At 39.2% G+C, this 22936-nt stretch overlaps 1 protein-coding gene across 4 annotated transcripts in view; it reads right to left on the bottom strand.

Moving 5' to 3' along the window:
• The window catches only part of RALGPS2 (Ral GEF with PH domain and SH3 binding motif 2), a 116297-nt gene that overhangs the window by 57801 nt on the left and 35560 nt on the right, over positions 1–22936 (bottom strand). For all 4 annotated transcript variants that reach the window (XM_074546354.1, XM_074546357.1, XM_074546355.1 and 1 more), the window contains exons 4-8: positions 20813–20863; positions 15291–15374; positions 9538–9627; positions 6324–6416; positions 2188–2314 (exon numbers count right to left, since the gene is read on the bottom strand). In XM_074546354.1, the coding sequence (XP_074402455.1) occupies positions 2188–2314; positions 6324–6416; positions 9538–9627; positions 15291–15374; positions 20813–20863 (445 nt within the window). The remainder of the gene's footprint in view (positions 1–2187; positions 2315–6323; positions 6417–9537; positions 9628–15290; positions 15375–20812; positions 20864–22936) is intronic.

Below are 22936 nucleotides of genomic sequence, written 5' to 3'. Positions count from 1 at the left end.
GAGGGTGAGCTGTGGAAATAAGACACCAATCTGTACTTCTGTGGCTCCACTCCTATTGGCAAAACCTACACCAAGAAAGCATTTCAGCTTTTTCTTATAATGCCAAGATGGGCATAAAAAAAAAATAAAATCTATACCCACATCTGGTATTTGGCTGCCTAAGGGTGAAACACTCATCCTTGAAATTGCAGCTGAAATTCCTTTATAAGCTCACTTTCCCTGTGACCTTCCAAACAGAGGTGTCACGACCAGTGTTTCTCTAGAGGGGATTTGCAATGGTAAATTTAATTTTATGGCAAGTCTGATGCCCTACACTCTTCCAAAGAGCATTTTGCAGGAGCCCCCACTCCTCCTTTTACCATGAGAGGGAATGGTTCTCCTGAGGAATCCCTGCCCTGCACATGCCACGATCACCACTTCCATCTGCAGACTTCTGGGCAGGCTTTCCTATGTGTGTTAAACCAGGAGCAGCACTACTCCCTTACAGAATCTTACAGCAAAAGTATTCCTTTTAGGAATTCCAACCTCTAACTGATAAGCTTAAAACAGTAAGTTAAACAAGCAGTTTAAGCCACTTCTGTTCCAAATTACTCTTACATTAGTAAAAATGCCTTGGGAAGAAAATGGAAGAAATAACAAATCTACTCAGGCCTTAGCAGAGATTAAAGCTTTTATCAAATGAGAAAACTTGGACTCAGCTATCAATCCTCCAAAGTGGATCCAGATTTAGCATGACTATGTTCAAGGCAATAGTGCTTTTTTGCCACTTTTTTAAACTGTACAAAATGAATTTTAGAGGGAGTGCTCCAGTGGGAATTCACTATTCCTTCGGAGAATTAAAAAAGGCTTGAGGACATTCCTTATGTCACTAATAAGAACTGGTATCACAGGAAACCAGGTCACAACACATGCTTTAACTACAGCAGGTCACAGTAAAGAGCTTTTCTTTCTAAACAGAAAAGAATTATATATTTCACTTCAAACTATCAAGTTAAGCCCAAAGGTTTCTAATGCAAAAGTTAGACAAGAAGCTGCAACTTATTGGTGAAAACATCTGTAACTGAATAAAACTTAAAAACTGTTTCCCAATATTTGGCTTGGGATTTTTACAATCAGCAAGAAAACAATTTGATGCTGGCTTCATGTTTGAAAAATCAAAAGCATCAGGTCAAAAGCATCAGCATAAGAAGCTGATATTTCAGAACTATCTACCAAGTCTCTACATTGTCCATGCACACAAGATGGGAAAGCTCCATGGTTCATCACATCACATTACATAATGCTCGCTTTCCTTTTTGTGCCTTAGTGTTTGTTCCAAACACCACAGGGCATTAAAATCTGGTTCCCCACAGTGAAGTATTTTTTTCTGTTTCTGTAGTAAGCATGTAAAATTCAACCAATTAATCCAGGAAAAGTGAACAGCCCAGCAGAGTAAAGGAAGTACCAAAATTCAGGAACAGAAACTGAAGTTTAATAGGCCTTAATGACCACAAGAGCTCATCTTGAATTCAGGTATAAGAGCAACTTATTATCTGCAAAATACAAATAATTGGCTACACAGTGCCTTCATTTTGTGTGATTACCAACAACTCATGAAACAAAAGCTGCATTAAAAACAGCACATTTTAATGCCTGCTAATTTAAGTAGCACTAAATTAGCTTGACAAACAAAAGCAACACATATTAAATGCATTTATCTAGTTTTTAGATACACAGAATTATAATTTACTAATAATTATTCCAGAAGGCTGAGTCAGTTATACCAGCCTTGTTTCTCTTGTCACATTGGTGTTATCTCCACATTTTACCACGTTCCAAACTCTAAGATCTATATTTATTTCTCTCAGAGGCTTGTGATTTATAGTTTCTCATAAATTAAAAGCCATCATTACTAGAACAGTCAAGTATTTAGGAGGGCTAGCAGGTAGAACAATGAAGTATTTCTCCAGAAGTCACTGTATCTGTACAACACGTGGCAAAATAGTTTCCCAGAAAACTGATACTGGATGTAAAACCTGCAGTGTTTGTGAGCTTTAAGAGGTATTTTCTTTTTGAGGTTCTGTCCTGCCACATACAGAGTGCTCAGAATCACCTTGGGTTGTAGATTCTCCACTAAAGTACTCAGTTTCCTGAATGCTTAAAAATGGTGTTTAGCTTGTGTAATTACTGGAGAAAGAGGCTGCTTACCTAAGTAGGGAATACAAGGAGTCATCTTCAAGCTGCTGATGTAGTCTCTGAGCCTTTTGTAATTATCTTCTTTACTCATCACATATTCCAGCTTGTCAAAGGTGGCTTTATCCTTCCGACTCAGTAACTAGGCAAAGGAAAAAGAAGGCAAAACCAGATGAGTTTAAGTTAGATCATTATGATTCCCTCTTTTACCCTTACAAGCACAGATTTCCACTCCCCCATTGTTGTTGCTGTTATTGGTGAGCTGGGTTTTTCTGGTTTTTGTTTGTTTGTTTTTTTTTTTTTAAACTCAACTGCTTCAAAATTATATCATTTACTTCTTAAAGGGGAGCACTTAGAAAGTTTACAAAGAAAAGCAACAATTCTGGGGGTTAAACTTAAAAATACTTCTAAAAATTAAGCAGGTAAAAATGCTGGTGGTCCTGGAGGATCCTTCTGAAACAATGTAAGTTACCAAAAAACAAATCTAACTAACACACATCACAGCTTCATGTGCAGTCCACTCCAGCAGTATTCATGGCAGTAACATTTTCACTCTGATTATCCATAAGTGTGCTGGCTTGGGGTGGGAAGGAGTCAATTCTCTTCACAGTGGCTAGGATGGGCTATTATCTTGGATGTGAGTAAGGATTTTATCTATGTTTTTCACAAAAAGCTCATGGAGTTCTATTTGTCTGCCAACTGGCAATTTTACTGGCTCTAAATGTCACAGAAATGTCCACTTTGAACAGAAAACTTTAAAGTCATGGTTCTCCTTCATTAACCATTCCTCCTGCCTCCAATCCCTTCCTTTGTCAGAATTAACAGCAACCAGGCTCTATTTGTAAGATGGGGAAAGTCAGGATATTTTCCAAACATCTTGCTGAACTGCTGCTGCAAAACTGCCTCAAAGTCTTCACTTGAACTCAAAATCTGAATTTAACGGTGTAAAATGTTCCCACCAAACATTTTGGCAGGAGATTCAGTGTTCCAAGTCCCAGTCACAATTTTTCCCCTACAATGCAATGACAAGGGCCAGATCACTGAATTTCTACACATATTCCCTTTTCCCTTCAGTTAAAGATCAACGTAGGTGAGCCTGACAGAAGTGAAGTCTCCCTTCTGTAAATTCACTATTGAAATAATTTATTTTTACTTCAATTCCCTATATCCAACTCTTTATGAGGACAGACAAACTGAATGCTGGATCTCAGGAGAAAGCCACCAGTTGAAAGTGAATTGTCTCCCAAGGCATATTCATCATTGACATTCCAGCAATTAATTTGCATCTTTAATTTAGGTTTGGTTCCAATACTCAAAAGAGAACTGCAGCCTCTTCCAGGAGAAGGAAGCAGCAGATTGACATGACTCCAACCACCCAAATGTGACATTTTACTTGTGAAGTTCATCTCAAAGCTGATTCCAGTTTTATCAGCCTGGACTAGCTTGCTTCTAATATCCTAAAACATTCTGCCATCATTTAATGTCTGAAAGGTTTTCGTAGTTTTGCAGACTGAAGGGTGAGACAAGACTAACATATAATAATTTTCAAACTCGAATGAAATGAACTGCATTTTCCTCAAACCATGCTGATTTGCACACTCTTATTCAAGTGTGATGTATCTTTTCAGGCCCTTTGGATCATCTCGTAACAAGGTGATCCTGCATGACTTCCCTGGTGCTCCCAAGCCAATCCATTCCATGCCTCCACCTCCTGCACTCAGGGAGAAAAGTCCAGAGAAGCCAAGAACATCACAGCGTTTCTGTGAGGGCCAAGTAAGGACCTATTTCTTAGTCCTTCAGTTTTGGAGCTGCTTCTTTTTTAAATAAAGTTTCTTCTTCTGTCTCTTGGGTGAAAAGAGCAGTAAAGAGCTGTACATATGCAGAGACAATAAAAGCTAAGGCTGACAGTTTATAGAAGCAGGGAAGGATTTGGAGCCCTCTAAATTGCTCTTGGCTTTCTAGCTTAGTGTGCCAGCACTGAATACAACCTTTCTGAAATGCCAGCAAGAAGAGATGAGGTCTCAGCATGCTGGCTCACCCCACTCCACATATTTAATAATTATCTATTTTATTGCCCAAACCCTCACTGGTCATCGAGAATTCCTTTACATTAAATGGAGAGAAACTGAATATTCTATTCTGTGAACTTTCTTGGAAAGACTCACAATTCTTCTCAAGTTCTGAATGGGGCAAATCACACATTAAAAGTAGCACTTATTATTCTCCAGAGTTCAGAGTGTGTGCAGGCAATGAGTGAGACAAATTTCAGACAAATGCAGACATACCGTCAGAAGACATGAATTCCATCTTTTTTAGGAACATTAGATTACCAAGCAAGTATTTAATGGCTCCTTTAAACTCTAGATTCCAACCTTTTAAAGGTGGCTTTCTTTTTTTTTTTTTTTAGGGAATGAATATACTTGCAGCTATTTTCCTGACTTTGTAAATTGAGTTGATTGAAAGTTGCTACAAACCATATTGGAAAGGGAGAAGAAATTCTTCCTTGTTGAAGGTTTTAGGGGGTTCCTGTGCAACTTACCCAAATGCCTTTGTGATTCAAATAAAGGCTTGGTGTGCCTTTTCTTGCTTTTAATTAAAGTAAAATTTACTTAAAATTTAAGTAAAGAAGATAATTACAGAAAGCCAAAGGCTTAGAATTATCTTCAGGAATTTTTAAGCTGAACTTTCAAGAGAAGGACAAGTAAATCATTTTTCAGGGCACATTGCTGGGAGCTATCCTGCAACTTGCATTTGCAAAGGCTCATGAAAGATGATGGAAAGCACAGACTCACTTGGGATTGTGTGAGGAATCAAACACCTGCAGAAATGTGGGAGAAGTTACCTGGAATTTCAGAGGCTGGAAGCGGGATGAGTTTTAATGACTGATACATATGTCAAGAGCACACAAAAAAACCTTGTAAGTGCAAACCAGTGCATAACCACACATGAAAAGAAGCTGGGCACTTCCTGTTCTGAGTGCCATTATCATGGCAGTAATGAATGTGGTTATTATTAATATATGGAAATAGTTACATTTAATTTGAGCTATGCACAAAAAGATTTAAAAACCGACTCAGTCTCACAGTTACATAAAACTGCTGAGGCATCAATGCCAAAACATAAAGTCTGAAAACCAGAAGTTCCCCTTGAGATAATGTTGAAGTGTTAATTTCACTAAGATTTCCTCAGAGAAATTTTTGGTATTTGGAAGCAACGTCTAACTTAATTGTGCATTTGCAAAATATGACCAGAATTCTAGAGGAGTATCTAGGCAGAAGTGAATTATCTTCAATTTTGGGAATATTTATCAACTGAATGACATTTTCATGCAGTTATCAGACAAATAAACTTTCTGCAACATCCAAGGATGCACTGATGTGTGTTCAGGGAAAGCTTTCAGCTTTTTTTAGTGATATGTATCCCGTGCACAGGAGGATCTCAATCACCTCATTTTTTCTGTCACACTGAATGTCACATTTTTCTGAAACAGCTGAAAAACCACACAATATATGGCTGAATAAAGACTGTTTTCTAAGCTCTGAAGTATCAGTGAGCAAAAGTAATTCCTAATATTCTTCTTATCGATGATACAATGATAAACAATATTAAAGCCAGTCAAAAAACAGATGACAAATAGAAATTATTCCAAAGAATACTCTCCTTTCACAGAAAGAGGCAGAATTACAATTACACTGTGTAAAGGAGCTGTAAGTATGAAATGACAATGAAAAGTGCTAGAGTTATCAGTCAGAGAAACAACAAATCTCTTTATGGAAACTGAATCAAGAGTTTCTGAACATCTGCTCTCCATAGCAAAAAAAAAGAATTCCAACAGTATAAACCCCTAAATGATTAAAGTATGACCCACTTTGGCATTCAGAATTTTCCAGCAACTAAATACAAAATAGCTTCTGGCCAAATGAGAAGCCTCTGCAGGGAACTATTTTTCAGAGGAAAATATTTCTACAGCAGAACGGAAAAAAAAATCTAAGAGGAAACCATAGATTTCAGAGGAACTAGAAGCATTATGTACACAGCAGAACAAAGTTGAAGCTCTCTGTAGCAACTGCTGCATCCTTGAAAAGGAGCTGCAGGATGTTGTGTTCACCTGAGCAGAAGTGAAGCCCTCTGCCCTGCTGCTCCTCACTTACCGCCCATGTCTTGGTCAGCCTGAAGATGGGAGCGCTCTGCAGGCCTGACACCACTGCCATCAGGGCATGCAGGTTATTCAGCTCATACAGCTTCTGAGGACAAAACAAGAGATAAACAACAATAAACAACATTGCAAGTGCTGTTAATAGTGAACACAGAATAAATGACAATAGAAAGATGGAGAAATCTAGTATGGTCCTAAATGAAGTGTTACAGTGAACTGCTGTGCAAACAGACCACTTTTATGGCACCTCCTAATTTTTCATTACTGCATCTCTATGGTTTTGGATTAGACTAACTAGCTGTTTCATAGCCCATAGAGAACCCTTAGAAATATCTACATAGACACACATCTTGGGGAATATATTAGAAGTGCCAGAAATTTTCTGACATTCAAACCCAACAAATTCCTTCCATAGCATTCAACAGTATTTTAAAACAACACACCAGAAAGGACAACCCAGTGGTGAATGATGTAATCCTGTCAGTACCTAGAGTTTATGCAATGACCGAGGCTACATCAAAGCACCCAAAAAATATCTTAGCAGGATGAAATCAAGGAGGTAAATTTCAAAAGCCACATTCCTGGAGTACCCCTCTCACTGAAAGGCTATTTCTGGTGGAAAGCAACATCCCAATCAAAATTGAACAGCAAAGACATTAGGGTAAAAGAATTCCCTTCAAAACTCTATACAAAACATTGGGTTTAAGTGCATTTTCTCACACATTTGGAATTTCCCTCCCTTTTCTTTTTCCTTTCCCTCTGTCTCCAAAACCATCCACTGCCTTGGCCAAGTAACTACTGGTACTACTGTCATGAAAGCTTAAAAGCAGTCTGGAGGAAAATGTTCTTCCTGAAGCTCTTCTGAACATAAACTGTTCTGATAGCTGTGAGCTCCCAGAGATCCAAACTACACTCATTTTTGGTGCACTGCACCCAAATTGAGGTTTTAACCCTAACAGAGAGACTTTGCTAAGGAGAAATTATACTCAATCACAGTATTGCAAATCTTGTTTAATCCATTTGGAATATTCACCAAGGTAGGTTAGGATTCCAGCAAGGAAAAATAAGAAACCTTTCCTATTAAAAAAATGGTGGAAATCCTTTGTCTTACTTGAAACTCAGCTTACTTCTTGCTTAGGAAATCTTTCATGAGGGAAAAAGACAACAAAACTAGACCAAAGGAATACTGACTAAATGCTCAACACCAAAGGAGAGCCTCTATTTGGAAGGATGAAAGCCAAAACCAAGGGTGGTTTTCTGGCTAACAGTTCTGGAACAGGGCAAATGATTGTCTCTCCACTTCACACACTGCCAGGAAACTTGCAGCCTTTCATGGAACAAAGTCCTCACAAGTATTAGTCAGAAATGCCACTTTAATGGCACCCCAGCAGCATTTCCACTCTGGGTGCTCAGACCCCCATGACTCCAGCATGTCCTGCTGACAGTGGAAGTCTGCCCACACCTTGTGATGAAGTGCTTCCCTCTCCTCGTCCTCTTTTGGGAGGATTCTTCAGTAACCAGTGTAAAGGGTGTAAATCAGTGTTTGGTGGGGTGAGGTGGAAGGGTTTGGATGTTTCTCATACACCACAGTCCTGTTATCTTTCCAAGCAGTCCTGCTGAAGTTTGTCCCTCCACTTACACAAGAATTCTTTTTTCCTCCCACACACATCCCAAGCAAGGTAATAAAGTTCACTGTCCCAAAGGACAGTGGAGCTGATCAGAAATGAAAAGAAGGGGTTTCCCAGCTGCTGCCAGCAGTGAAACAGGAGTCATCACCAACCAGGACAGTCTGGGAACTTCAGGGGAACTGTCAGCTCCAATTACCTCATGCATTAAGCAGTGGGTGTGAGATACCATTTAAGCCATACAATATGTTGCCAGCACAAGGAATCACTGTGCAGTGGATTTACAGCTCCTCTGAAGGTAATTAGTGTGACCCCTGGCACCAAGCTGCTTTGATAATAGCTCTGGATAACAGAAACTGCTTCCAAGTGTTTCCAGTGAAGTTCCACTGCAGTAACTTCATGTCAGCAGCCATATGTAAGCAAAGCCAAGGTAACAAGCACAGAAATAAATGAACTGGTATGGGAACACCCCATACAGAGCTGCTTGCTTTTAGAACTGTGATTTTTACAGCTGACAGGTAAGCAAAGCTCAATTACCTGACTGTCAGAGCACATAAGTGCCTCCAGGCCAGCAGCACTGCAGTCAGGCTGTGAGGTCAGGCATGCTCAGGCCCAAAGCTGAGCCTACAACACCCAGCAGGGCCCAGTCCCATCCCAGTGTAACCAGACCTGAGCCCAGCTGGCATCCCACACCTGCTCTGCACTATGGCCACACAGAGCTGGACCTCCCCCTCCTGTGCAGGGACATGGAGCGTGAAGCCAATTCTTCCATGATTGTATTTCAAACAAAACCACAAGAACTGACTTTCAAAAATACATGAGATGAAGATACATTAACTCACCAGATATCAAAGGATGTCTAAGAGAGATCATTAACACTTCATGACCACAGCATGATTACTGAGCAGAGCCTGTGCTATCCTACAAAATTAGCTCTTGCTTTGCCCAAAGTTGAGAGTCAAATCCCCCAGGAGTAAAATATTGCTTCATTAAAAAAGGGCTTGCCAAGACAGGGAATGCACTTGAATACAAAATGAATTAATTAACAAATACTTTACTTTTTTTTTGCAGGTAACCTGGGGTGGTCACAGCAGTCAGTTATAGTAAAAGGCAGCCACCATCTGACAGCAGAAACTTGAAAAACATCCCCTTCTTCTCACTATTGCGAAGAAGTTTCACTCTGTTTGAAGGGCTATTTGTCACTCCAGATTTGCTGACCCTTTTCTTATGAATGTCAGTCCAAAAGGCTTTAGGAAAGACTGAGAGCTCCAAAATGTCTTCTGAATCAAAGTCTATTTTTCAAACCACATTTTTGAAGTTGATATTATTTGAGTAGAGATAAAAGATCCTTTCCTTCCAATGGCAAAAGCAAACAATTTCTGTTCTGACTAAAGCTGTTTAAACTGAGTGCACACTTTGTGACAACACAGAAGCCAACCAGTCACAGATGTCAACAGAAACAAGCACAGGTAAGTCAGGTATCAGGCAGATATTTCCCCATGTGTATTTCTGAACTGACCAAACTGGGTAGAAAAGCTTTGATCACGGTGAATCCCACACTCCCTTCACAATACAAATTCTTACCTTTGCAGTTTTGATGTAGTGGCTCAAAACTTCAGCTCGTATTTTTAAAGTCTGCGCATGCAGAATCTCTCTAACAACCCAGAAGCTTACCTAAATTGTAGGGAAAAAAGCCTTTTAAAAATACAGAGTTTCAACACTAAGCTTTTAAAAGTTTCATTTATTTTTATGGAAGTATGGTCTATGGAAACAGACTTGAGTTCAGTGTAAGCTTGAGGGTGAGATCACACACAAAGCAAATGGCAAAACACTCAGACTTTGAAGAGTGCTCTCCCAGGAAAATAAAATCATGAAGAAATGTTATGAAAAGGCTACAAAATGAAGGAATATAAACACTAACATTGAATCATATGCACTATGGGTTTGCTTTCCCACAACATAAATGCTGCATTACATGAATTGAGCAGCTTCAACTTCAGTTCACTGACATTTCCAGCACCTTGAACAAAAATGAACCCTGAACAAAATTCGAATGCAAGGTAGAAAGCATTGCCATAACCTAGCTTCTAGTTTGCACTCTTATTTCTGGCTATGCCAATTACCCTCTGATGTACAGCACAATATCATGCTCTTGGTTAAGCTCTCCAGGACTGACTTCCCTGCTGTGGAAGATCCCTGCTAATTCAGTATAAACAGTGGTTGCTGCATTTCATACTTACATCAATGTCTCATAGAGGCTGTGCTCTAAAAGTGTTTGGTAATATGTCTAAACTCCACTGTTTGCTCTGCTCTGCTCCCTGCCACCCTCTGCCCTCATAAAGAATGACAAAAATTAAACACTGGAATAAATCAGTAGTAAAGAATCAGCAAAAGATAACAAACACTGCAGCTTTTATTCATGTATTTGCTACAAGTTGGGAAAAATTAATTATCATCAAGATACAGCATGACTGGTATTTATAAAACTACTGAAAACAGTGTATGAAGAAATTTACTACAAGTTTACTCATACATGAAAACCTTTCAACATGTCATGTTGCTTTGATTTTTAAGTGGTGCTAAACTACTTCTTGTAAACAGGTTCCTGGCCAAAAGCTCAATTAGAAAAATGAAATATCCTGTTCCACTTTGTTCAGTACAATAGCTCCTAACACAGAAGAGCACAAAGAAGACCCACACCTCCAAAATGATTACATTTGCAGTGAAGCTACAGGGATCTGATGAAAACTGGGATGTTAAATCACAACAGATCTTTGGAACTGAGAAATGGAAGAATGACAAGAAAACCCACAAAAAATCCCCACAAACATCTTGCATAAGAATCACTTCCCTTTGGTCTGTTTGTCTAAGATTGTATTAGCCAGGAAAGAATTAACCATACAGCTCAAGTTTCTATTTCTTTTCATTTTTCTTCATTTTCTTTCCTCTTTTGCTTTCTTGCAAAGCAAAATATCTCTTCACAAACAAAAAGTGGTTCCAATTGATTAAAAAAAAATCTCAATATGTTGCCATGTTCAAAAATAGCAAAGTTTTGAAACCACTGCTTAAAGTTAAAAGGAGGAAAATTGTCTCGTTTGTGATGATACGTCATCAAATTGTAATAATCAAAGTCATAGTGACAGTAGCTGTATTTAAACGACAGAGATTGTTATTCCCTTTGTTAGTTAGAGAATAATTTTCTTTTAAGCACAGGACACCAAGTGCTGAGACAATCTCAGGGGTAGTGAGAGTAAAAAAGAATTGAAATTCTTGCACCTTCTTCATTGTTCAGAAAACAAAAATACATGTTGGATTGTAGCCAGGTCTTTTCCAGTGTTTTCTTTAATTAAATATTCTGAAGGTGTCCTTACTGAGTCCTGCCAGGAGCAGGGATTTGCATTCACTGATCCTTATGAGCCCCTTCCAACTTGAGATATTCTATGACCCTATCAAATACAGAAGTACTGAATACATAAAATATTTGGCAGTACTTCAAAATTTTATCATAAAAAGCTTGACCTCAGTTTGGTGCTCTGTTGTAGTTACACAGCTTGAGAAAAAGAACTTTTTTTTCCCTGATTGATCAATGAGTTTTTAAGGAGATGCTTTCCCACTGAAGATCAAGGAAATTTCAATTTTTAACATAGGTTTCTGTATCACAAAGAATCAGGTAAGGACAACACACAGAGCACTACACCTTAAGATCCCAAATCTCTTTGATTTGAAGCTCAGAGAGTGCTGATGTAGCAGGAGGATGCCTGTGATGGGCCAGACTGTGACACACTTGCTCAGAGCACAGAGCAACACTCCAGCATTTCCATCAGGACAAAAATCCCGATTTCCTCTGTCTGTCCTGACTTCTGTGGCAGTTCCCTGGCATCACAGAGACACAAACCCTCCTGTTTGCCCAGGGAAGCTTGCTTTCTGTCCCAGTCCCAGCCAGACCTCAGCTCAACACTCCCACGCTCTTGCAGGAAAAGAAAAAAGCCCAAACAAACCAGAACAAATTTCCCTGAAAGCTTGGAGCTCTCCAGTCCCTTGAGTGACAGAACCAAACACAACCACTTCCACTCCTCTCTGATGTGTTTTTACTGACACAAACACTGGGGTTTGGCTGGTCATGCCTATTAACTGGTACCTTTAGACAGCACCATAACCCAATGCATTGCACATATTGAAAAAGCAACAATTTAAATAAATATTTTTGTTTCATTCTTTACATAAATAATACGTATTTGTTCCATATATTCCTCTCTTGCTGCATTTAAATATTATTATACCAGCATCAATCAGCACCATGACTGCCAGCCTTAGGGCATCAATAGCTCTGATACCAGTTCAAGACAGCCTTTAAAGCCTTGACATATAATTGTATATTTATATTCTTCCCTATTAAGGTCAACTGAAAATAACAGGCTTAACTTTGAACATATCTGCTCCTGAATCACATCCTAAGATTTTTAACTATCCCATGTTTCCCTGTCTGAAATACCAATTCTGTTCTACTGGTGCTTTTAAGATCATAATCATTGCTCCCAAAACTCTCTTTGCTTTCTGTGCTAATCAAAAAATAGGGAAATTCAAGAATATTCCTTTAATAGTTTCTGGCTTTTCCTTTCAGGTATCTTCCATGCATACTAACCATTCCACTCCTTAATTTCCAATAATCCCAGTTAAATCCACTGCAATTCAGCAACACTACAATATTCAAGAAAAAGTTCTTCATACAATGTTTGCATTTGAGTTAAAAAAGGATGCAAAAAACCCCATGAAAAACACATAAAAAGACAGTCAGTAAAACATAAAATTTTCCTTTGGCAAGTGGGATCTCTTCCTTTAAAATTGTTCCAATGTGCTGAATCTAGCTGACAAGTTTCTCTAATATTTTAAGCTCTCTGGCAGCACAGTTCAACTCCCATTTAAACAAAAACCTCAAGAAAGAGGTTTTCAGTTTTCAGTTGAGGGACTCATAACCAAGAGACCAATAGTGACCTTTTCACAATTACCTTCAAAAATTGTTTATTTGAGACAAATGATAAAGGTTTATTTTCAAAAGGTAAGACAACGTTTTACTAAGTGAACTTGGCAATTGTGTACTCCGACAGGTTTACCAGTAACAGCAAGTATACAGCCCACTTTCAGAAGAAAGCTGAAATCAGAGACCAGAGTTTAGGGAAAAAGATTTCTTCCCTCCTCACTAAATATAAACTAAGGCAAAACCAGCACATTAAAATTCATATTAAAAAAAATTATATCAGATATGTAGATCTATATGGGGCACCACTCAACAATGAATTCTCCAAGAACAGGAGAGTCCTGGCATGGAAGGATTCCACTGATTTCTGTTGCCTGAACTCAATCTGTTTTCACAGGCACATGCAATTATCCCATAACTAATGCTGGAACTGCCTGACTTCATCCTCAGTGGAATGTAATCAACTGCACAGAATCATCACTGCTTCCAAAATGCTACCTGCACATCACTCTGCTGTGCAGCAGCTGTTAGTAATTTCATATTCTCTTTATTTAAGAAGTGAGAGCTGTTCATGATTTTCCTTTGGCAAGCTGGGGGCAAAAAGAGAAGAGACAGATGCACAATGCTTAATTTAACCCCAGTGACATTTCAAAGGTTAACAACATTTTGTTCACATGTATTCCTGCCTGACAAGGCCACAAGTCCCTGTGACTTTGCTGATTATTTATTTTAGGACTAAGCAACAGAACAGCCCAGGTAAGTGGAGCAGAAACAACATCTGTCCTTTTCCCTCCCTACTCCTGTACTCAGGGCTTCCTTGCTGCCAGAACAAAGGCTGATATAAACTTCATGGAAGTCCTTATTCCATGATAAGGTTTCCCCTCCTTCCTTCTGCCTACTGAGCATATTCTACCAATTCTTTAGTATGTCTGAAGCTGACTTCAGGCAGTTCCTGCAGTTCTTCAGCAGAGCACACAACAACTGAGAAGTGAAGTCCTTGCTGAGTTACACTGCCTCACATGGTTTTTACCACAAAAATATTCCACAATATTCAGCAAAACTAAACATTTCATGGAAGAGTCAACTTCCATGAATAAGCAAGGCAGAAAATGTTGGAATCTGTGAGATTAGTGTCAAAATCATGAATGTTTTTATAGCAGCCCATACATTCTAACAGGAGCAACTTCAAAAGCTAGATCAGGAAAGTTTCAACTAAATGGAGAGCAGCAACAATAACAACAACAACTTCTCAAAAAAACCCAAACTCTTGACCAAACCCCCCAGGATCTCAATATCCCAATAGATGGAACAGTCACAGAAAGTTTGCAGTGTACATTCTCTTTTCAGTCCAGTGCAGAATCAGGCAAGTGTCCAAAACTCAAAGCCAGACAAGCATTTCAGTCAGTAGGTTAAGAAATATTCTAAGTGTTGTCAGTGAAAAGTGATAGGATTTGATCATATCCTCAGTGAGAGCAATAATGAAAAGTGAGAAAGTACACAAGGACTGATAGAAAAAAAAAAACCCTGAGAAGTTGAAAGGTTTGGTCTGAGTTTCAGATTAACAAAGATCTCTGTAAGTCTGAGACTGGGTAAGAGGTTAATTTGGCAGGACAGCTTGTAAGTTTGAGACATCATTAAAGATTTACAAGATGAGAGAGGAGAGTAATAGAATTACTTCATCTGAAAGAGAAAATACAGCATTACTTAAAAAGAGCATCACAGTTTTGAGACATGATTGGGCAACTAAAGCTGGACTCCTCCAGCTTTAATTGTGGAGAAAGGGAGAATTCTGTTCTTCTTGTAATAGTTGATTTATACAGAGAAATTTTTGAGTAAAAAACCCATAAATCTCAAATATACTACAAAAAATTATGTGAAATAGAGTTAAAGAACAAATGTTTTACCAAAAAATTGTTTGGAATTCTTAAAAGTTTGCCTAGAATCACCTTAAAAAGGTACCTATGCTGACAAGAGGCTTCTATTTCTAGGGACAAAAATATCTATGAGAAGCATAAGACACTCAGCTAACACAGAAGGAAATTACATCTAATTACAAGTCCAGAAATCCTGTATGGCAAGCCTTGAACCTGTAATTATGATTCTGTCTTCATATAAAAGACAGCCAGCAGTTCTGGGGAAAATGTGCACTTTTCATCGATTGCTGCTATTTAAAACAGAATATTTCTTCAACACTGGTTTGGTCTTTCTGCATATCCTACAGATAAAGTATTTGCTAAAAGGAGTTCCTTAAGTTGTCAAGCAATCAGCTGTGATCCAAAATAAAAGTGATGTGCCAGAACACTTAATCCCACAGACTTTCTAAAATGTGTACATGTAATAATGCTGGAAAAAAATAACTCACATGATTGAATCTTCTGGTGAAAGCAACAGCATTTGGTGCAGAACTGTATTTCTCTTTTTTATTCCAGCCACAGCTTGCCAGCTCCTGGGAGAACAAGGATGAAAATTCACTTTAATTTAGTGCATAACACATGTTCAGAGACAAAGGCATACAGAGACACAATCTTGTAAGTTTTAAAATAACAGAGCAACAACACATTGAAGTAATACAGTTACACTGGTTCTGAATCCTTCTGAAAGTTGAGATGCCACAAGTGTAATTTCTGAATTGTGCTGAGTTATTGATTATTACCATTCATCTTTTGCTGAATTAGAGCTTTCCTAATTTTGTAACCACAAAGATCCTGCTTCAAACATGAACCTGAGCTAGAGAGCCAAATGTCCTTTTGTTTTTAATCACTTTCTGAAGATATTTACAGAGATGATACACCTAGTTAACTCAATTTAAGACATGTTTTTAACTTGGCACATTGCATTAAAGAAATACCAAAAAAATGTCATCATTTGCAACGATAATAAAAGAAACAGTATTTTCAGTTTTCCCTTCCAAAGGAGCCTATTTTGGGAAACTGCATCATCTTGTTATTTACTATCACTTAATTTCAGCAAAGAAGTTTTCATTAAAATCATAAATAACTCCATGTACCAAAATGAGCTCTTCCATTTGTATACAACAGACATGAATAGATGCAAAGACATTCAGCACACAACCTGTTCCACAGCACTACCAAGAAAAAGAATCAAAACAGACACAGCTTAATTATTCAAGTGGCATAATAGCAAAGTACAGCCCTCCCTTTTTACTTATTCATGTCTTCCTTCCACATCATCCACTCTGAAGGGCTCTCAGTTTTATTAGCATGCTGAAAACTCCTCACTGAAGCCAGATTCACACTACACATCCAGCTACCACATAACTTAGATGACTCAACGTGTAACCAATAATTGTGTCACTTAAGACACAGTTTAAAAGAATTTGGTATTGAATAGTCTAAGTTCTAATTTTTTTGACTTTTTATAACCAGAAACTTCTTAGCATCTTTCTAACCAGGAAAGGCACCCTGAATTATTCTACTTGAAGTTTGTGTGCTGGTATTTGTTTGTTAGAGAAGACCCAGATTCTTGGCCAGGCACTGGAAAGAATGCAGAATTTATGGCTTGGTATTGAGAGCTATTCCTTCAAATTTCACTAGAAAGTTGTTCCACCTAAATCTACCCTGTTCATGTGGCATGTTCAGCCCAGGAGAACACACACCCCTCTTCTTACACCTCCACTTCCATGAGTGTGCAGGACACAACCACACAGCCCTGAATTACTCCTGCTCCAAAGGAGAGCAGGCTACTGCAGAGGGGAGCCATTCACGAGAATCTTGATTAAATTCTCTATCCCTCAGCATCTCCAGTTTCCACTGGAATCACAGCTCTGCACTTGGAGGAACACAAGGGAATTTATTCACAGGCATTTGATAACCCTTCCTTAACAGCAGGAAAAATTAGTTATCACCTCAGGTTCAGAGAAAGTATGTGAATTTCTTACAAATCCAGCCATGTCCTTAATTTGCAATTCTCATCACAGAGTGAAAAACTCAATGATTCCAGGCAGAACTCCCCATTGCCCTGGCCCTGTACATCTAAGGGCCACAGGGTACAGACATCAACAGCAACAGATCTGAGAATACTCCAAAACAAAAGATCCTGCTGCTGCCTGGGAAGACACACGTCCAAAGGTTTTCCAGAGGTGCTGAGGCACAGTCACACAGGCACCCAGGAGCTGTGCCACCCCTCCTGATCCTTCTACAGCCTAGGGTGACATCCACACCACTGTTCAGGGACAGACACAGGAGAGGCACAGAGCTCAGGGAATTCCAAAAGCATTTCCCCCTCCCTTCAGGAAGTGTAGGAAATATTTCATCTCACTTGCAAGACCCCTCTCTTTTGGGCAGCCAACATCCTATTTCTTACTTACTCTATTTCTTGATCTTCCTCTAGTATTCTGCCTTTTCCACCAGAAGTTTCAAACCTGAAGTATTCCCCAGGATTATTTCCTTAGTCTGCCAGTCAGCTCAGGAGCAGGAGCTACATCACTACAACCACCAATTTCTTACTTAATGTGGTACATTTAAACTGATCTGAAAAAGTGAAAGACATAGGACCAAGAATACAAAAACTGAACTTTCTCTGTAGCTCATTTTGGTTTTTATTCCCTTTTGAATGCATAGCATTTTAATTTCCTTAACAAAATACTGTGGGAACATTTAAATTATAACCTGTACTACACAGCAGAGAGCGAGATCGTGTTTCTCACACAAACCTTTATTTAGGTCAAAGGGAAAGTTTCAAAAAGAGGAGAAGAAGCCAGGATTAATAGTGGAACCATTCTATAACTTCAGAATCAGCAGAGATTAAGAATACTCAGTAAATGATTTTTTTTCACTGCCTAGTCTGGTGAAGCAGAGGGGATGAAGAGGTTAAAGACAATAACCCAGCAGAGATTTTCAATATGAACACATGGGCAAATAATTTTGGATGACATACTAAAACATGTAAAGCAAGTGATCAGATTTTCCAAAAAAAGCAAGCTGATGTGTTCTGCAAGGGGTCATGTGGCTGTTATTTAATGTTAACACAACTACCTGTCTTTAGACTCCTTTCTTTTACAGGAAGGCAGAGCTTTACAGTCACTGCTCTCTAGAAAGCCACAACCACTCCAAGAGAGAGAACAAAAACCAAAATACCACTCACCATTCCCAGGGAAGAGAAGGAAATCTTATGACTGACTGGGAGAACTCTGTAATTTTTTTTTCTCCCTTAAAATTAAAATGCAAATTGGCTGCTTTCATACAGATAGATATTTATGTCAGAGAGGTGTGTTCTTTATAATTTTTATTTCTTACACTGCAGTCCATTAACTGTTAATTAGCAAACAACCAGTAATTCCTTCTCCTTTCTCAGAAACAACTTGCAGGGGATTTGAATGAAGAAGGAAGGTGGTTTCCAGAAGCCAGGAGTGACACAGCCTGCACACAGCTCAGGAAGAGGATCCTGTCACCACAGAGGATCTGACCATGTAATGGTTCAAGTCCCTGCTTTTGGCTCACCCCCAGTGTAAAGGGATCCACCACTTCCCTTAATCCCAGATTCTGAGCTTCCAGTCTGTTTTTCCACCAAGCATGAAATGGTGAGTTGTAGTGGGCAGTGTGCAGGGACTTGAGCACATGTGTGAAACCACAATATTGCTAAGAAATTTGAATATAAACAGAAATAATTCTATTTACTTACTTCAAATAGAGGCAAAAGGCTGCTGAAGTATTTAAGTGTGCTGTGAGCATGTTCATTGATTTTGATACTAAAACAAAAACTACTACATATTGCTTTGGAAAGTGTTATTAGGCTCTGTTTTTTGTTAAGATAATCAAGATGAAATTCTGGTATTGCTTTTTATTAAAAAAACCCCTACCTGTAATAATTTAATAAATATTTTAACACAATGAGGAAGGTGCAACACAATAATTTAAAAGATATTAAAAGAATACTGCTCACACAGCCTAAAAATGAAAATTCATCACCAGCAATTAAAAAACAAAGCATCTCTGAGTACATCTTTCAGAAACCTTATTTGAGAAAATAAACAAACACACATTAAAGGTTAAAACATTTGATTCAGACACCACACTGCAGTTTGGGAAGCAAAGGGAGATTTACAGCCTGTGCAATGAAGATTTGCTGGTAAATTACAAATTGCAATAAACATCCTGTTTTTAAATCACAGCACACTGGAGCTCATCATCTCCCACCACGCACACAGATGAGAGCTGTGAAATTCAGTATCAGTGCTCAGAATGAAAAACCCCAAGTCTATCAGTGCCTCTCAGTCACTCACTGCAGACTCAGCTTAGGAGCCCTTTCATCCAGGTGAAATCAGCTCAAAGGTGGTTTGTTTTCTAATTCCAAACTCCACAATGCTGGAGTGCACATGCCAAGGGATGGATAAAGATCTCCAAGTTGAATCAAGACATGGATATGGCACAGGTGGTAGAAACTTGAAGGAAGCTCAGAAATCTACACCACTTCATTAACCTGCTGTCAAGATGCCTTGAGGTAAACTAAGCCTTCCATATCTGATATTCCCTTCTGCAAACCAAGAGAAAAGCAATTTAATTGTATTTAGCCTTTTCTGATGTGAGAGCTGATCTCTACAGCCCTTTTTCTCAGGGGATGAACAATGTTTAGAGACACATCAGCCACCCTTCCTCATGGGTATTTCCCACTGAAGGTATCACACCAATTTTCCTTATTGATTTTTTCTCATTCTTATAAATAATTACTTTGCAGGTACATCTGCCTACACTCTCCTATTTTTTCTGAATAGCCTTGGAGTGCCTTTAACTGGCAGAATATGTTTATCCTATCCTCCAATAGGATCTCTCTTTTTTAAAAGCTCTTCTCCAAAGCTTTAAAGCATTTTGCCCTTTTATTTGACTCCTCTAAATGTTTTTCTCATATGTATTCTGTGCACTACTTTTGCTAATCTTAACTGCTGCTGTGATGTAGGTTCAAAACAGATCAAATGGAAACCTCTCTGAAGGATTAAACCAACAAAAAACTCCAAAAACCCAAACCAACAAACTAAGAAATGAACCAAAAATCACACAGAGATCCACAAGTGCTGGGAAATATCTTGTGGAAATACAATGAAAGCTGAATCACCTTCAAGTAAAGATCAAACAGCAGCATTCAAAAAAATTCCCAGGTAACACAAGTGATGAAATCAATAATCACAGCCAAGAGATTGAGCTGGTTTCTCCACTTGAAGCAAAACATTGCTCAGCAGTCACAAGAGTGACATAACAAACCTGCTGCCAGTGAAAGAGTTTGTAATGGACTGAAGTGACTGATGACCTGAGAAAGACTTCCACAGCACTGATAAAATGCACAACAAACTGAAAAATAAACCCTCAAAGTGCAACACAATGCCCACAGGAAAATGCCGATGGTACAGAAATGAGGAAAAACAAATTCATCATTTATTACAGTCACTGTGAAGATGCTGAAATGAGCTCAAGTCAGCTAAAATCTGAAAGGAATATGGCACTGCATAAAAACAAATGAGAGAACACAAATCATCAATGTATTATCCCAAGGGATCACACACATCTTGAATGCCACTACAACCATTTTCATTTTGCCAAAGGAGAAGTGAAGCAGTTATGGAAACAAGGGACAGGATGAAGTATTAAAACACGTATCAGTACCTGAAACCTAAAACATTATAATCAGAATTATCAAATCAGGATGTTTGTCATTCAGAAACACTAAATCCCACATGCTTCATCTCCAGCACAAGCTGAATTAAATACCAGTATCAGTCCCCAAACAGGCTATTAGTTCCAGATATTTTTCTGTTAAAAAACCATCTGGGACAAAAACTAAGATTTATAGACATACACTTGACAATTCCAGATTTTATACTCTGGCATCACTTTTCTTATTTAAACTGAAAAACAAAGCTAAGGAAATACTTACCTCTGGTTGAATTGCTTTAAATACAGGCACATCCATCAGTGTTATTTGACCCTGGAATAAAAATTTCAAGAAAACAAAAGTTAAAATCCAAATTAACCTTGCATTCCATTTAGGTGCTGTGCTGCTTAAGAACTGCATTTTTTCTGTTTCCTTTTCTTATTTGGCTTTCATTTGCTACCTAATCTCAGAGGTTTCAGCTTCTACCACAGGGCCATACTGCAAAACCAAAGAAAAACGTGCTCCCAGCTTTACATGCACAAATAATAAACAAATTATGAGAAATTATCCTGAGGAGCATAGTCCTGCAGTTACATGGCAAGTAAGAGCTGGAACTCAGAATATAAAAGCCTCCCCAAAAAGACAAGGAACTGACTGTAGGTGCTCAAGGGCAGCTTCTCTCCAAACTCTGAATGTTAGCCCAGCTACACAGCTCTGCTGAAACATCCCTACAACTTTTCAATCAATACTTGAACCATATTTGAGTAAGAAAGCAAAGCAATTGTTCAGTTGCTCAGCAACAGTTCAAATTCAACACAGTCATCTCTTTCCCAGCAAGGCAGAGTCAATAAGTGCATTTCATTCTGCTATGTTTGCTTAGCTTTGAAAAGAGTCAAGTCAAAGACCAGGTTCTGCATTTTGAAATATATTCACAGAGCCTTATTTTAAGTTTATTAATCCTGCACATTTTAGGATTGCTGACAGCCTATACATCTAGAAAAAAAAGACCATTTCTTTCAAAGGTAGCCCAGAAAGACCAGTGCCATCCGAGTTAGATATCACAAATTTTCTTTTAATAATGAATCCAGGGACCTTGTTCTGTTCCCTCAGCTATCAGCTGCATGGCTTTATTCCCATTTCCTTGAAAACAGCAGTGTCCCATATATACACTCCAAGGTACACACTGACAGCTTTGTGACTCCCACAAATTGCAGCTGCCACTGGATGCCACTGTGGATGGTGGAACAGCTCCTCAGAGAAAGCCAACCTTGCAGGAAAATTTCAGCTGGGATGCTCTAGGTGAAAGTCAGCAACTACAGAGATGTACCTGCTCTAATGAGGCAAGATTTTGTGTTTTGCAAAGACAACCCAATCTATATTTGGTAGCACATCTTGACCTCTAAATGTGTTTTTAGATAGGAATTCTGACAACCAAGGATAAACATAAAAAAACTATATATATCATTTGTCTGTAGCCAAGACCCTGACACAATCACCTGGTATTTTGCAGTACAACACCAGAGAAGTAAGAAATCCTTTATATGTTTCACTTTTACACACTTTCCTTCCTGGTCTCTGCTCTAGTGCTCTTTCCCCCAAACACCTCCATGTGGGGCTGGAATGTCGATGTGCTGGAGGGCAGGGAACCTCTGCAGAGGGGTCTGGATAGGCTGGATCAATGGCCAATATCCCTCTCTGCAGAGGCACCTGGACAGGCTGGATCAATGGCCAATATCCCTCTCTGCAGAGGCACCTGGACAGGCTGGATCAATGGCCAATATCCCTCTCTGCAGTGGGATCTGCACAGGCTGGATCAATGGCCAATATCCCTCTCTGCAGTGGGATCTGCACAGGCTGGATCCATGGCCAATATCCCTCTCTGCAGTGGGATCTGCACAGGCTGGATCCATGGCCAATATCCCTCTCTGCACTGGGATCTGCACAGGCTGGATCAATGGCCAATATCCCTCTCTGCAGAGGATCTGCACAGGCTGGATCCATGGCCAATATCCCTCTCTGCAGTGGGATCTGGACAGGCTGGATCAATGGCCAATATCCCTCTCTGCAGAGGATCTGGACAGGCTGGATCCATGGCCAATATCCCTCTCTGCAGAGGATCTGGACAGGCTGGATCAATGGCCAATATCCCTCTCTGCAGAGGAGCTGGACAGGCTGGATCCATGGCCAATATCCCTCTCTGCAGAGGATCTGGACAGGCTGGATCCATGGCCAATATCCCTCTCTGCAGAGGATCTGCACAGGCTGGATCAATGGCCAATATCCCTCTCTGCAGAGGATCTGCACAGGCTGGATCCATGGCCAATATCCCTCTCTGCAGAGGATCTGGACAGGCTGGATCCATGGCCAATATCCCTCTCTGCAGAGGATCTGCACAGGCTGGATCCA

This window comes from Zonotrichia albicollis, chromosome 8, assembly GCF_047830755.1.
Source record: "Zonotrichia albicollis isolate bZonAlb1 chromosome 8, bZonAlb1.hap1, whole genome shotgun sequence".
NCBI lineage: Eukaryota > Metazoa > Chordata > Aves > Passeriformes > Passerellidae > Zonotrichia > Zonotrichia albicollis.
The sequence above is the reverse complement of the archived record's forward strand: the minus strand, read 5'-3'. Positions and strand labels throughout refer to the sequence as shown.